The sequence below is a fragment of the Aulonocara stuartgranti genome, assembly GCF_965226115.1.
Source record: "Aulonocara stuartgranti genome assembly, chromosome: 16".
NCBI lineage: Eukaryota > Metazoa > Chordata > Actinopteri > Cichliformes > Cichlidae > Aulonocara > Aulonocara stuartgranti.
The window spans coordinates 17,428,942-17,442,914 of NC_138952.1; the positions used below are offsets into that span (position 1 = coordinate 17,428,942).

Sequence of the window (13,973 nt, forward strand, 5' to 3'; positions counted from 1 at the left end):
CTTAACTGAGAAAATTAGAGTAATCAGTTATCATTAATAGTTTGGAATTCAGAATGGAAATGAATTTACTAATTAACCCTAGAGCATGATTTTGTATCCATTCAGAAATTTTGAAACATCCTTTTCTGGCCGCTTATACAACCAACATATTCCACCTGCCTGTGGAAATTAGTTCAGATGTTTTATTTGTTTTATTTTTATCTAAACTTTGATGGAATTAATAAGCAGGTTAATAACAAACTGTGAAATATGAGGATTTAAAAAGGAAGACGTAAACTTAACTTAGTTCTCTCTTCACAGACAATGTAACTGTTATCCTCAGCTTTATTCTGCTTTGTTCACTGGAAGGACCCACACTCTTCTAGTTTTTACTCAATACTACACTTTCTATACTTTAAAGGTTTGCACACTTTTTATTTGTCTGACACAAACACTGCTTTAATTTAATCTAGTACAGGTTCCACTGTTACCGACATGTTGACCTCAACAAGTCAGACATCCCCATCACAGGTTTTATTTTTTATTTTTTTTATATACTCATAGATTAGTTTGCATACAAAAGGTGAATGTAGCCAATGTCACATCACCCAGCATTTTGTAGAGTCGTATTCTGAAGCCTCTGATTATGAGTATTTGCCTATACTGCAGCAACTTGTCAGTCACATGTACATGTCTTAAATAGGGATGGACCAATCCGATATTAAGTATCGGTATCGGTCCGATACTGACCTAAATTACTGGATCGGATATAAGAAAGAAACAAAAAATGTAATCGATCCATTAAGTATCACAAAAGCATCTCACAAAACTTGCGACATGACGTAATCCAACTCATGACCTTAGCACGTCGGAGAAGTATGTCTCGCGTGATAGAGCGGCTGCGGTGTGCCAGACCTGTCGGTGGTCTCCCTGAGCATTTGGAGCCTTGCTATGTGCTTCCAAACCAGCATTTCCTCTCCGACAAAGCTATCCCAGAGAAGTAAAGCAAGTGTGTAAGTTCGTCTCGGAATGTTTGTAAAGCATTCCCACGTTAAGCTTAACAACCGATATATGGAGCAACTGCCTCTTCTTCTCTCCCTCCCTCTACTGTTGCTACTTGAAATCATGAAACTGATCAATGATCAACTGATCGGCTTTTCTGTCGCGACTCCCGTCTCTCTTGTTTGTTTTTGGCCCACTTTTGCCAGAAAGAGGAAACCAGCGGATGTTGCACTAAACAACAGCAGCGCGTTCAAGCTTGATAAGCTATTGTTAGAACTTATTTAATATTACTTTCCACACCAGGATCCTTTTCTAAGTAGCTGACGGCTGGTAACTGTGCAGGGGCGGATCTAGCAAAGTTTTGCCAGGGGGCCAGGTAGGGCATTAACAGGGAAAAGGGGGCACAAAGAAATACTTTTCTTTCTTATTCTCATGTCTAGTTTTTAATAAATAATTTTCTGAATCTTACAACAAAAGTTTTTATCTGATGTAAAATGTATAGAAAAACAATTTTATTGATTATAAAATACACTATATCGGATTCATATCGGTATCGGCAGATATCCAAATTTATGGTATCGGTATCGGACATAAAAAAGCGGTATCGTGCCATCTCTAGTCTTAAAGTATAGCCTATGTTGATATTCTGGAACCATAATGTACCAAATAAGCATCTGGCTGCATAAAAAAGACTTGAAACTTGAAACTGTAACCATAAACTCATAGATGAGGTATTAAAGCAACTAAGAAGTATCATTTGATCCTAAACTTCTACACAAGTGGACTTTTGCAGGAGTCACATCCTGCTGGATGTTAGAAATAATGCAAGTTTAAGGCTTTTCAGACCTAGAATCTACATCCATCTTTTATATACAGTTTTTCTTCTCAGACTGACCTGGTGCAGCTCGCTCCCTTGCATATAAAAAAAAAGTAATGTGCATATATTTAACACTGCTGTTGCCATCAAAGGTAGATAACACAGTGAATTGTTAAACCAAAGTCCCCAGAAAGCATAACAGAAGACTAATTTTAACCAAATATGATGACTGTTAGATAAACATGATCCAGTATTATTCCTGGAACATCAGAAGACAGTCGGATAAAGAACAGAATCAGACCTTTTGTTAAACATCTGAAAAAAATATTGAAGATTACATTTTTCTCATCAACTGTTTATTTAGTGGCTGGGGAGGCAGGTCTCCTTTTACTGTGTGTGGGTCACCCCTGTACAGTATACACAGAGTTTAATACAGCAACATGCAAAGATTTAAGAGGATTTCTTGTGATAGTTCCCTTCTTTTGCTTTGCAATGAGCAATTCTGGTATGATGCACTCCTTACATTTGATTTGATCTGATATCCTCTAGGATTGTTTTTTTTTTTTTTTTTTTTAAATTAGGTGCCAAGCTGAAATTGTGTTCTTTGTTCTTTAGCTGCAGATTTACATTTGGAAATTGTATGAAAGTGGTTATTAACTGAAATGCTTTGAGCCAATTTGACTGGGAATTTGGCAGCCAGAGGGAGCACTGTGGTGAGGGGGGGACTGCTGTTTGACAATCAGCTCACACAGATGTTGAGATATACTGGCAGATGGAACCTACATGGGAGAATTAATAAAAGTTAATTCACAAGAATAACACATTTCACATCGGATGTATTACAAGGCATGCAAGACAAGAATCAAGAAAGTAATGCAAAATATAGAGATAGGAGGACGGGGTCAGTTTGCACTCTTAAATTAAGTCGGTAGCCAAATTCCTTTGCAGAAGATAATGAGACACAGCAATTATACATGGGCTGAACCATTTTCAGACTTGCCAAAGGTCTCAAATCTTGAATGACAGAACAGAACAAATTTAAGGCTGTTGGGATTTAAAACCAAGCATGTAATGTGTTCAAAATCCTGTAAATTTTCAGCACAATCATTTAAGGATAAACGTAAGCTTATGTCTCTAAAGGAATCTGCTTCGAAAGGTATGATAAATTTTCTTATTACAAGGTCTTCCATAAAAGCAGGGCTGCAGCTGTGCTGTACAGGGAGCTTGCTGTGTTCTCTGACACTCACATTGCATTTCATTACTAATTCAGCTGCAGCCATCCCAGGCATTAGTGTGATGTTAACGAAATGTGAAACATACTCAAAACAAGGGAAATGAAAAAAAGAATTCCTAATCTGCATCTATTATAAACAACGCATCGAGTCTGGAGATGTAATTTTGATGGCAGAGCAGCAGTGGAGGAAAAACATACGACAGATCATTTTTGCCACAGTGAAACCTGACGCTTAAATAAAAGCACAGCTAGCTTTGTGCTTTCATGTTTCATCTTTCCTCTCCTTTAGGGGCCCCTGCAATAAGAGAACAAGTCGCTGTATCGGCTTTTCACCGCCTTCCTGCTACGTCTATTCAAGCGCGCTGATGGACTCAACGCGTGCTCCTCGTGTCTCTCTGACAAACGATCATTCACAAACAGAAGGCTATCTGGATCACTGTGGGAGATGTTGCTCCCCTGACAGCTGCTTGAAATTTAAATATTACATTAACTCACAGACAGCGATGGCTTTGTGCTGGGGCTGAAAACTTGACCAGTGTGTTTACTAACCGATGGAGTAATATCCTGGATGGTTCTCATCCAAGAGTCTGCTTTCGTCCTCTTGAATCATCTTTAAGTAACTTGGCTGCCCCAACACTGCCACAAATCCCATGGTGCTGCCGTTGGCAACCATTCAAAATCACACAAATGGCGCAGTCCAAAGGGGTGACAATAAATTAATTGCTGACACACTGGATATTCTACTCAGCAGTAAAGTGAAGCATTAACCAATGCGAGAGTCTTACCAGCCAATACTGGTGGTATTAACACAGTGCCCCGGCCCTTTACATCATACTGCCTTGGGAAAATTTAATGACAGATGACTCAACCTTGGTTTATGGATTCAGACAGTGGGGTTAATTATTTAAATAATAAATACTGAGTCAGTTTGGACTCAGGAATGAAGACAGAATGAGAAAAAATGATCTGCTGTTTATCAGATTACATATATACACTCACTTTTGCATGTAAAATATGCCTTAATTCTTCATGGTACTGATTCGAAAAGGTGCTGGAAACATATTCACAAGATAGCATCGCATAGTTACTGCAGATTTGTCAGTTGCACATCCATGATATAAGTCTGGTGTTCATGAAGCTAGTTTGAGATCATCTGAACAGATCAGAAAGGGATGGACATGGTCAGCAACAATACTCAGGTAGCCTGTGGTGTTCAAAAAATGCTGTTTGGTACTAAGAATCCCAAAGTGTGACCAAAAAATATCCCAGACACTATCTTACAAGGCATGATGGACCCAAGTTTTCATGTTGTTTGCGCAAACTTCTGACTCTACCATCCAAATGTCACAGCAGAAATTGTGACTCATTACACCAGGTAATGTTTTTTAGCCTCAGATTCCTGTTCTTAGCTGAAAGGGGTGTGATCTTCATCTGCTTCAAGGTGTGGCAGGCTGTGTGTTGAAAAGTTATTTTGGTTGATGCCCTATTCACAAAGGGTTGCCACGCTGGATGGATCCACATTGTTAATTTGGAACATCCTTTTACACTTACATAATCCTCCAAAGGATTTGTTTCAGCTCTCAGGCTCAAGCCAGAAATCTTTTGCATTTTAGGTGAGTGTGCTAACTGGTTATTTGAGCTACTTTTCCTTTCCTATCAGTTCAAAGCTGCTCAAAGCCGTCTCCCTCTGACCTCTGGCATCAACAACATATTTTCTCCCAGAGAAATGCCGCTCACTGGGTATTTTCTCTTTTTTGGACTATTCTCTGTATACCCTAAAGATAGTTATGTGGGAAAATCCCAGTAGGTCAGCAGTTTCTGAAATACTCATATCAGCCCATTTGGCAGAAACAACTATGCCACATTGAAATGAACATGAAATCATCTTTCTTTCCCATTCGGTTGCTCAGTTTGGACTTCAGCAGGTTAGAGTTGAACTACTGCCATGTGATTGGCTAATTAGATGTTAAATTAGATGTGTTAATGAGCAGTTGAAGAGGTGTATCTAATAAAGTGGACGATGATGTCTTCAGTTAATGTTGTTTGTCAAATACTTTATGACAAGGGATGATAGAAGCAAGAACAGCTGTGACAACATTACATGACCTACATTCAGTATTACAGTATGTAACATGATAATATTTACTGTTGTTCATGTAAAGGTAATATCCATTGTGATGATGGCAGTTAGGCATTCGAAGAACCCTGAATTGAAATGTGACCATAAACATGGCGTGTGTATTAAAGATGGAGACGTGTGTAATTAATGTAATTTTTTGCTTTTGTTCTTCCTTGGCTTGCTGTATTTATAACATGAATTAGCATGGTATTTGTTCAAGTGCTCTGGTGGGATGAGGCAATAGGTGTTTTATCATGTCAGTACTCTGGACTGAGTCGTTAATAAAGCCATTATGTAATGCAACTTTGCACATGTGCAGTAAAAGTATGAATTGCATTGAAAAAAACTTTCAATGTGCAAGAAGCATTTCTTAAAGCAGATTTTTTACTAGTGACTCGGTTGTAATATGGCCTAGTCATCCTTTAAATTACAGTTTTATACATTTTGACAGAGGTTTAAAATGCCAAAATAACTGAGAGGAAGTGTTTTCAAAATAGGTTCCAATCACTTCTACTGGCGTGGCCTACATTAAATATTATGATATTTTTAAGATGTAGTTACTAATTTCAGGGTTTTAAGCAGTGTGTTAAAACATTAACAATGACTTTCAACTGAAGCCAAGCAAGATCTTGAGAAATTAATCAGTTGTAATAACATTTAAAATTCCAAGATGTACATCTATTGTGTCATCTGATAATTAAAAGTAATTTAAGAAAGCAGATTTATTTATCAATTTAAATATTAAAAACAGAATGGAGGCTAACTCTAAGTTTAATGTCACAGAAACTGAAGAATCACCCAACAAACTGGAGGGAATAGAAAAAAAACTGTTCCCTGTTTGTAGGTCACAGTGCAAAACAAAACACGAAAGGAGGCAAAATATGAAGAAAAAAACATCCTGTTCTTAAAATCTTTACAACTGTAAACTCATGAGTGTTGCAGCGCTGACGGTAATGAAAAATGACAGCTGGCATCGCTACAGCCCTGCTGCTTGTGTGCCGCTAACACCACAAAACAGTGTCTATGTACCAAAAAAAAAAAAACTGAGTAACATCCCTGAAATGCCACACATGAATCATAAAGCATGAGCATTACTTCAGGGCTATTCTTTCATCTGTACTTTACTTCAATGTGCTGCAATAATAACAAAAAAAAGTGAGAGTTGGAGGCCTTGCTAGCAGCTCTGTAAAGCCATGGTTAAGAAGCGCTATCATTATCACCACAGTTTCCTTGCAATGGAAATTATAACATGCTGATGGTTTGCAGGTTTACTATTTTCACAGTCTACCTGCAATGTGTTCACATTGTAATCTTTTCTCTGGTGTTAATACTGTTACTTTTGCAGGTTCAGGAAATCCAAATAATGGCACACTTGAAATTTGATCTGATCATCGTGCAAGAAAAGTGTGAATGAATTTGAATTGATGGCAACCATGGTTTTTGTGATTTCATCATCAAATCCTCTCTTTTACTATCTGCGACTAAATATGGGATTTAACAGATTTTTTTAGATCTTGTATTCAGTTTTTTATTTAAGTCCTATGAAGCATACCAACTTTTATGAAAAAGGCTTGCATGTATGTATTGTTGAATTAAACTATGGAACAATAAACTGGCTTCTTCTTAACTATAATAGCTGTGTTCTCGTTTTGTTTTTGTTTTTATCAATAGATGTAAAACCCTTTTGTTGGACAAAATGCCTGTCCCCACGTGTTTGAAGGCATTTTTGAGACTCAAAATTGGGTTTTAGTGTCAGGGTTACAATTAGGTTAAGGTTATGTTTAAGCTAAGGCTTAGGGTTAGGCATTCATTTTTGATGGTTAGGAATAGGGTAGGCAGCAAGGGATAGCATTATGTCACTAAGACATGAAAATGGGACTGTGTGTGTGCATGTGTGCAGGTTCTAGCCAAATATTCTAAAAATGTTTGTGCCAAATCTCATCGCTGTTCATACAACAGCTTTCATAAAACATCAAGCCAGTGACCAGGTTACTAAAGTGATCAGGTGACATCTTCAAACATGAAGGAACCATATTTCATGCCTAGTGCTTGAGAAGAGGTCACAGGATCTCTGCAGTTCAACCTGCCATGTGGACCAAAGAAGTGCACAGGCCAGTTGATGTAGCTCTTGCACAATGTTACAAGTGTGGCTAAAATTCATGCCCAAACTACCATTTTACCCCATATGGCTTTATTTGTTTCACTGTGATTAAATGCAGTCTGTCACATTTCCTTCTCTTGCTTTGCCAGTCTATGAAATGTAACATTAGGATTTAAGCACATAAATGTGTTATTTCATCTTTGCAATAATTTAACAAAACAGAATAAAAATGAAATAAACAGTATGCTTTTATTGAGATAAATTACCGATTCACTATGACTTCCCATCCTTTTACCCACAAGCATTGTTTCTATTTATGTAAGAATGAGAAATGGTGTGATCGAAAACTGCCCCAGATATTATTTTTATTTGTATAGCGCTTTATAAAGTCATTTGATTCACGTGCACAAAGTTCCTGTGGGAAGGTTTAGTGGTGTAAGATGTAAGAAAACAGGGAGGGATCAAACAAAGAACAAACACATAAGCTTATTCTGCACACACCAGGGAGGATGCACTGTATTAGAGAAGCATGTGTGTGTATGTGTGTGTCTTCTTTACTCAGTACGTATGCTCATAACTGTAATGATTAAATTACCTTCTCATCATCTTCAGTGAAGAGCTTTCCACTTGAATTCTTGTTAATAGCCTGAGCAACTCCGATGATCTCTCCATCACTGTTGCGAATGGGCATGCACAGCAGTGACTTGGTTTTGTACCCTGTCAGCTTGTCAATTTCATCGCTGAACCGACGATCCTGCAAGCCGTAGGCACAGAAGAAAAGACACAGTGTAAGCACTTGTTGGAAAAGAGCACTTGCTTCCTCTATTTTTCAGATGACGGGGCACTAAACATAAAGATCATGACTGCGTGTCTACAGGAATGTCAGTTTGATGGACGTCTGCAGAGTTTGGAGCTTGTTCTACAAAAAGTAGTAAAGTAGAGCAATGTGGTGAGGCATTAGTGTAAATGTTTGGCCAGCCATTAAGACTTTTACATCTAAAAAGGCTGTTGCCATTATTAAGCACCTTTATGTAGTTGTTGTATTAAATCACAGTGGACTTGAGGGGGAGAAAGAACAAAAAACACTTTTTTTATTACTCTTATGTGATTTGTGTGAACGTGTGGTTTTGGCCCAAGCTATCAGCAGTGCTCTTGTTCGTCAAACTGTGAGAGATAAAATGAAAAGCTGCACGAAAACGATCTGACTCACTGCCTGTGACAGATGGAAATGCACAAAAACACATGCACACAGAGCAGAAGGCACCTGATAAGCGTCAGGGATGTTCACTGTCTCCCCGTGCTCGGCTACATAACCAATGATCCCTTTCCCCCACGGCACTTGAACTTCGTCTGAATTCATTGAGGGTAAAACTGTGGTGCCTGCGTGCACGTCAAAGAATTTGGACACTAGCGTTTGCTTGTTGCCTGTTCCCTCCACTAAAAACAAGGAGCACCGGTCTGCATCCACCATAATGCAAACAAACACGAGGATCTTGTAGCTGAGACTCGTTAGATCCAAGTCGTTTGATATGTCTTTTACAAGCTCCAGGAAAAACTCTCGCTCGTTGTGTTCTTTGAGGTAATATTTAAAATCCACGGCTGTGGAAGGGTACTGGGGGATGTTGACTCTGGACTCCAGCAGTGCGCTCAGTATGTGCGCAGTGGTCGGGGGCAGAGAACTCGCTTTCCTCAGCAGTGCTCTCCTCCTCATGCTTGTCAGCGGCTCCTGCGCCCTGGTATTAACATGTTCGTCGTATGTCCTGTTGATGTTGATTGCCTTGGATCTGGCGAAAGTTTTACGCAGCTCCTTCTGAGACGCTCTCCGCTGCAAACCGTCACATTTGCTCGCCCAGCTGTCCTTGTACGGGTTGCTCTTCTCCTCTCTTGTCTCGGCCGGAGCTGAAGCCGTTGGACTTTTGCTCGCCTGGTGATTCTTGAGCCATTTCTCCACCATGCTATAATTCCCCTTTCTGTTCAGGTAATCCTCGAATAACTCGGGATGCGAGTCCAGAAAAGTTTCCACGTCAGAGAACAGCATCTTTGACACTGCCATGTCTGTTCTTCAGATGGTCCTCAGAGAACCAAATCCATGAAGTCGCGCAGAGAAATATCATCTATGAGGCTTTGCTGGGGGGTTGAAGACAAGAATCGTTTGACAACTTCCAAGGTGCAGTACGCTTGGAGCATCCCTGGAGCTTCGGCTACATATCCAGCTCCACTCTGTGGCGATGGAGACTCCCTTTGCGCACCAGCATATTCTTCCACAGCATGTCCACGCCGTTTTCACTTAATGTAAGATCATTTAAGCAGATCTAGGTTAAGCAGCGTGGACGCAAACTGATGCTCGCTGGGACTGCCACGGGCTTTGAAAAGACAACAAACAGCAACTACCGAGCGTTACTGTCGTGTGCGTCTTCTAGTTTGCAAATGACGCTGGCTGTGGTTGGCTCGGTCCCACTGATGCTCGTTTCGTCACACGAGAAGGAGCTCAGGGTTGCTTCAGTACGCAGCCCTCTGGACATCTGAACCGTTTGGCCCCTATTACAGGCTCCAAGTGTGAAAACGACGAGGATAATACTAACGTCTGTCCGTCCAGCACATATTATACAGAATGCGTATGGTTACATATGCAATAAGCTACACAAAAATATAAAACAGTAGACTATAATGATAGATTTGTTGCACACTGTTCATAACTTTCAATATTTCGGATCCGCTCCAGTTTTGTAAGGCTTATCTGAAGCAAAGGAACCCCATGTGGGTGAATTAACTCTTTAACATGATTCAAATACAATGGATCTCTATGCATTCCACAAAAAAGGCTTTTCTGTGATAATCAATGAGTGACAGTCGACTAAAAAAGAAGGAATTCATAGCATATATTAAACATCGTCTGCAGCGGTCTGTGTCATTTAGTTATGTAACCGCGACTTTTATCGCTAGTGAGCATGCCAGATACTCAAATTCCTTTATACTAGTTCCTCTGTGAGTAGGTGTGTAATTTGAACACTAGGGGGAGTTGTAGTCCACAACTTGGACAGTGATACAGCTACCAGCACAAATCTGACTCCTATCATGAGCACCTCATTGTTCAGCAATCTGAATTCAAGCGTGAAACCTCTAGATTTGATAAGCAAGGTTAACTTCGACATGCCTTTATCTGCTTAACATGACCCCTACAAATGCATTCTGTCTTTTTGGCCAGTATTTTCTTTCTCAAAATGCGGTCAAACAACTCAGAACAGTTTTCAAAGTGTAGCAGGTTTTTTTCTTAAATAGCTTCATATCAGTCACAGCCTCTTAAAGATCACTTCAGAGTTATTTGCTTCTCTCTCCCCACTAACAACTCAAATCCTGCAAGTAGTGTCCCAGTGTGTCATGTTTATTCAGTTTTGTGATAGAAATCCTGCACATCCTCTGGCATATAAGGCAATGAAGTACACCACTCTAATCTTTATTTGATTGACAAATCAAGTGTATCAAAACCTGGCATGCTGCCTCCTCAGCATTTTATGATCTCGGGCAAAAAAAAAGGTGAAGAAATTCTCATGTTTAGTGTTGTTTTATTCAAATTCAGAAATGACAAAAAAGACAGCTGAGGTAGGAATCAAACCAGAGAAGACACATTCATCCTTAGAACAGACACATCTTCAAATAACTTGATAACAAAACAACAACCTACTCACCCCAAAAAATAATGGACAGTTAAACATTTTTTTGGTCCCTACATTATGGATGCACAGTATATTATTTAATAATTTATGTCTGAAACCTGTTCAAACCAGGAGATATTTAGTCCACATCAAGTAAACCTGAGACAATGGCGACAACTTATCATCCCAGTGCCACCACAACTGATTGCTCTTTTGCCTTATTTTTTGGGGGGGAAAAAGACAAGTCTTGGTATCTTGAACAGTTTGTTAAGGCACAAAGATTGCTAAAAAGGTGCACGGATACAGAGATCTTTATGAAGTTGCCGATTTGAGATACGCTATAAGGTCAGCTCGCTCAGTCTTCTTTTTAATGCCAGCGAAGATCATCTTTGTTCCTGGAATGTATTTCTTGGGGTTCTCCAAATACACCATCAGGGTTTCCTCATTCCAGATAACCCCTGTTTTAAAGTAGGCAACAACAGGAGAAAGTAAGGCTTAAAATCAAGTTTGTGTGATTTACAAGGCTGGTTAAAGAGTGCATGCACACAGAGTATTCACCTTTGCTCTTGTTGGCATCTGTATAAGTGTACCCCTCTGCCTGGCCGGTTTTGCGTCCGAAGAGGCCCCAAAGGTTGGGTCCAACCTTATGCTTCCCACCATTCTCCACGGTGTGACACTGGGCACACTTCTGGACAAATGTCTTCTTGCCCTTTTCAACGTCTCCAGTCATTTCTAACAAGGAGAATATACAGGCTTAGAACAATCACAGTATAACGGTATACACCAATTCAGCCACAGGGGGGAGCTCACGTGCTAGTTGCGCAACTATGCCCCTGGGGGCGTTACCAAACTGGCTCTCACAGTATTGCTAAATTACACCGCTCCTATCATGAAACCAAAGACAGGTGTTTAAAAAAGCGCGTTTGCTATCCTCTTAAAGCAAATTATTCCAGTAAAAAATATCAATACCACCTCACACTTGACATCTTATTCCAAGCTAAGCCTGTAGCTATAACTTCATATATCAACCTTACATAAAACATACCAAAGTTCATCTTTTAAATATCACTGACTGTAATGTAAGGTAATGTATCTAATGTGTGTTAAACTCAAACCGCTCCTCAGATAAGGAAAAAAATCAGCTAGAATATCGTCTTTAAAGACATCGGCGCTGGAGCACGTTTCATGTTAGAGGACCGACGCAGACGGATTTGAATCCGTAAAAAGTTGTGAGCACGAAGAACAGAGAACAGCAAACCTCACATTTCAGTAATTACCGTTTACGTTTCCGTTCCGCGCACAATGAAGAGACTCACAGCTTCTTGAATTTAATCCCCCTGCCGGGTTCTGTCACACCCGTTTCACGAAAGTTTCACGGACGTGCCTCCTCTCACAAAACTTTTAGTATCCCTGAGACGTCATCAGTCACCTGACCTGCGTCGTCGTGCACGTCATGACGGGATTTTGAAAGCGCAAGTAAGATTAAATCTTCGCATTTAACCGATTAATCGGTTCAACAACAAAAAAAATACCACACTAATATATAAATAAATAAACGTCCGACTTACTTGTTTTCTTTGTGTGTTTTGCTATTTTTTATTTTCGCATTTTCTAGCCCAGATCTGTTATTGAAAAGCACAATTTTTGTATGCTGCTGCAACCAAGTGGAGAATATTGTCACCTTATGGAGTCACAATTACTGGACTCTCTTTGCCATCCCACATGCCTTCACTTCCCACACACTATTCACGCAGGAGGCCTTCAAATGAAACACTTTTTAATACTGACATGGTATTTTGACCATGGTATGCCTGCCACGAAGCTTTATACTGCATACAAGTGTGTGTGTGTATATATATATATATATATATATATATATATATATATATATATATATGTATGTATGTATATATATATTACTCTTACATGTTCTTGTTGGCTTTTAACCAGGATCTTAAAGTGCAAACTTTCCTGTTACCTCATGTCAGTACAAGTGTTGGAATGACAATAAATGTGGGGGTATGTGGGGGGCGGTTCCAGCTTATTACACAATTGCACTGATTTGCTGCTGGGGACTACATCTCAACAGTCCACCTCTAGATGTTTACCAGAAATTTGCACTTGGCGTTGAGGCGTGACATGTTTAAACCAGCCTGGTGAGACCGTCATTGATCTGATTGTAGAGGAATGGCGCTGCTTTTTCTTGTGTTGCTTGTATCTTTAATTGTTTGTGTGTGGCGTTCGTGTTGTGTTGTCTGTTACCTAGCTTCCTGGACGTCGTGTGCTAGTTATTCATGTAATACTTGTTTTCACGTTATGCTTGCTATGATTCTATGTAATTAGTGGGTGTGCTGAAATGTTTCTGGAAGTGTGCTTTGTTTCTTTTTACTACTCAGCAGGGTTTTCCCTTTTTTAGGCTGCCACTGGAAATGATATTTTATAATAAGATTTTTTTCTTAATGACTTGCCTGCTTAAATAATGCTTAAGTCTCACATACAATTTGGGTCAAATTTGACATTCAACAGTAAAAATCCTCTAATCTGAAACTGTACAGTCCTTGTGTGTTTTTAATGGGAAGGTGGGGGTACCTGATAACCCTGATGAAAGCCACAAATGCATTGGTCAGTCAATAAAGTTGTTCCTCTTCCCCTAAGTGTTGTTGGAGTTCCTGCATTGTGGAAAGTGGGGGACCTTGACAGTGTCACGATACGTGTTCCCACAACATTTGCTTGTCCTGCAGTTTTATGTTCTCCTTAGGCTTGTGAAGTCTTCCTGCATGTAGTCCAACTTCCCGTTGGTCCAAAGACATGTTAGGTTAACTGGTTAGAATAAAGTGCTGTATGAATGTACGGTTAAAGTGTGGCTTGAAAGTGCATGACATTTGCACGTGCAAGCACAGTCCCCTGCAATTTAACCAGATAATCTGAAAATAAACAAATGACTGGAAGCTAAATGAGATCATGGGAGGGGTCATAATTATGATGATGGTTATAAAAGCACCCGTGCTGCCATTTCGGTGAGTGTGGGAACCACATGTGCAAATCCCACTGGCAAAGTTTCCTACCAC

The 13,973-nt window shown here is 39.7% G+C and overlaps 2 protein-coding genes across 3 annotated transcripts in view; both read right to left on the reverse strand.

The window, feature by feature from the left end:
• pde11a (phosphodiesterase 11a) overlaps positions 1–9,796 on the reverse strand; it is a 52,923-nt gene extending 43,127 nt beyond the window's left edge. Inside the window, exons 1-2 of the mRNA XM_082508025.1 lie at positions 8,517–9,796; positions 7,848–8,006 (exon numbers count right to left, since the gene is read on the reverse strand). Coding sequence (XP_082364151.1) covers positions 7,848–8,006; positions 8,517–9,305 — 948 coding nt within the window. The 5' untranslated portion in view covers positions 9,306–9,796. The remainder of the gene's footprint in view (positions 1–7,847; positions 8,007–8,516) is intronic.
• A 999-nt stretch (positions 9,797–10,795) lies between these two features.
• On the reverse strand, positions 10,796–12,342 carry LOC309691534 (cytochrome c-b). Of its 2 annotated transcripts, none has more exons than XM_082509254.1 (3): positions 12,169–12,342; positions 11,464–11,637; positions 10,796–11,363 (listed from the first exon to the last, which is right to left on the reverse strand). In XM_082509254.1, the coding sequence occupies exons 2-3, from the start codon at positions 11,633–11,635 to the stop codon at positions 11,218–11,220; spliced, it is 318 nt and encodes a 105-aa protein (XP_082365380.1). In that variant the 5' UTR covers positions 11,636–11,637; positions 12,169–12,342; the 3' UTR covers positions 10,796–11,217. The 2 variants fall into 2 exon arrangements, with proteins under 2 accessions (XP_082365380.1, XP_082365379.1); XM_082509253.1 differs by having other exon boundaries at positions 12,183–12,338.
• Positions 12,343–13,973: the final 1,631 nt, after the last annotated feature.

What these genes read in the sequence shown, in the direction of transcription:
- LOC309691534 (XM_082509254.1), bottom strand. Translation starts at nt 11,635, where the DNA reads ATGACTGGAGACGTTGAAAAGGGCAAGAAGACATTTGTCCAGAAGTGT. An exon ending in AGATGCCAACAAGAGCAAAG is followed by an intron (nt 11,364 to 11,463) that starts GTGAATACTCTG and finishes ACTTTAAAACAG; the next exon opens with GGGTTATCTGGAATGAGGAA.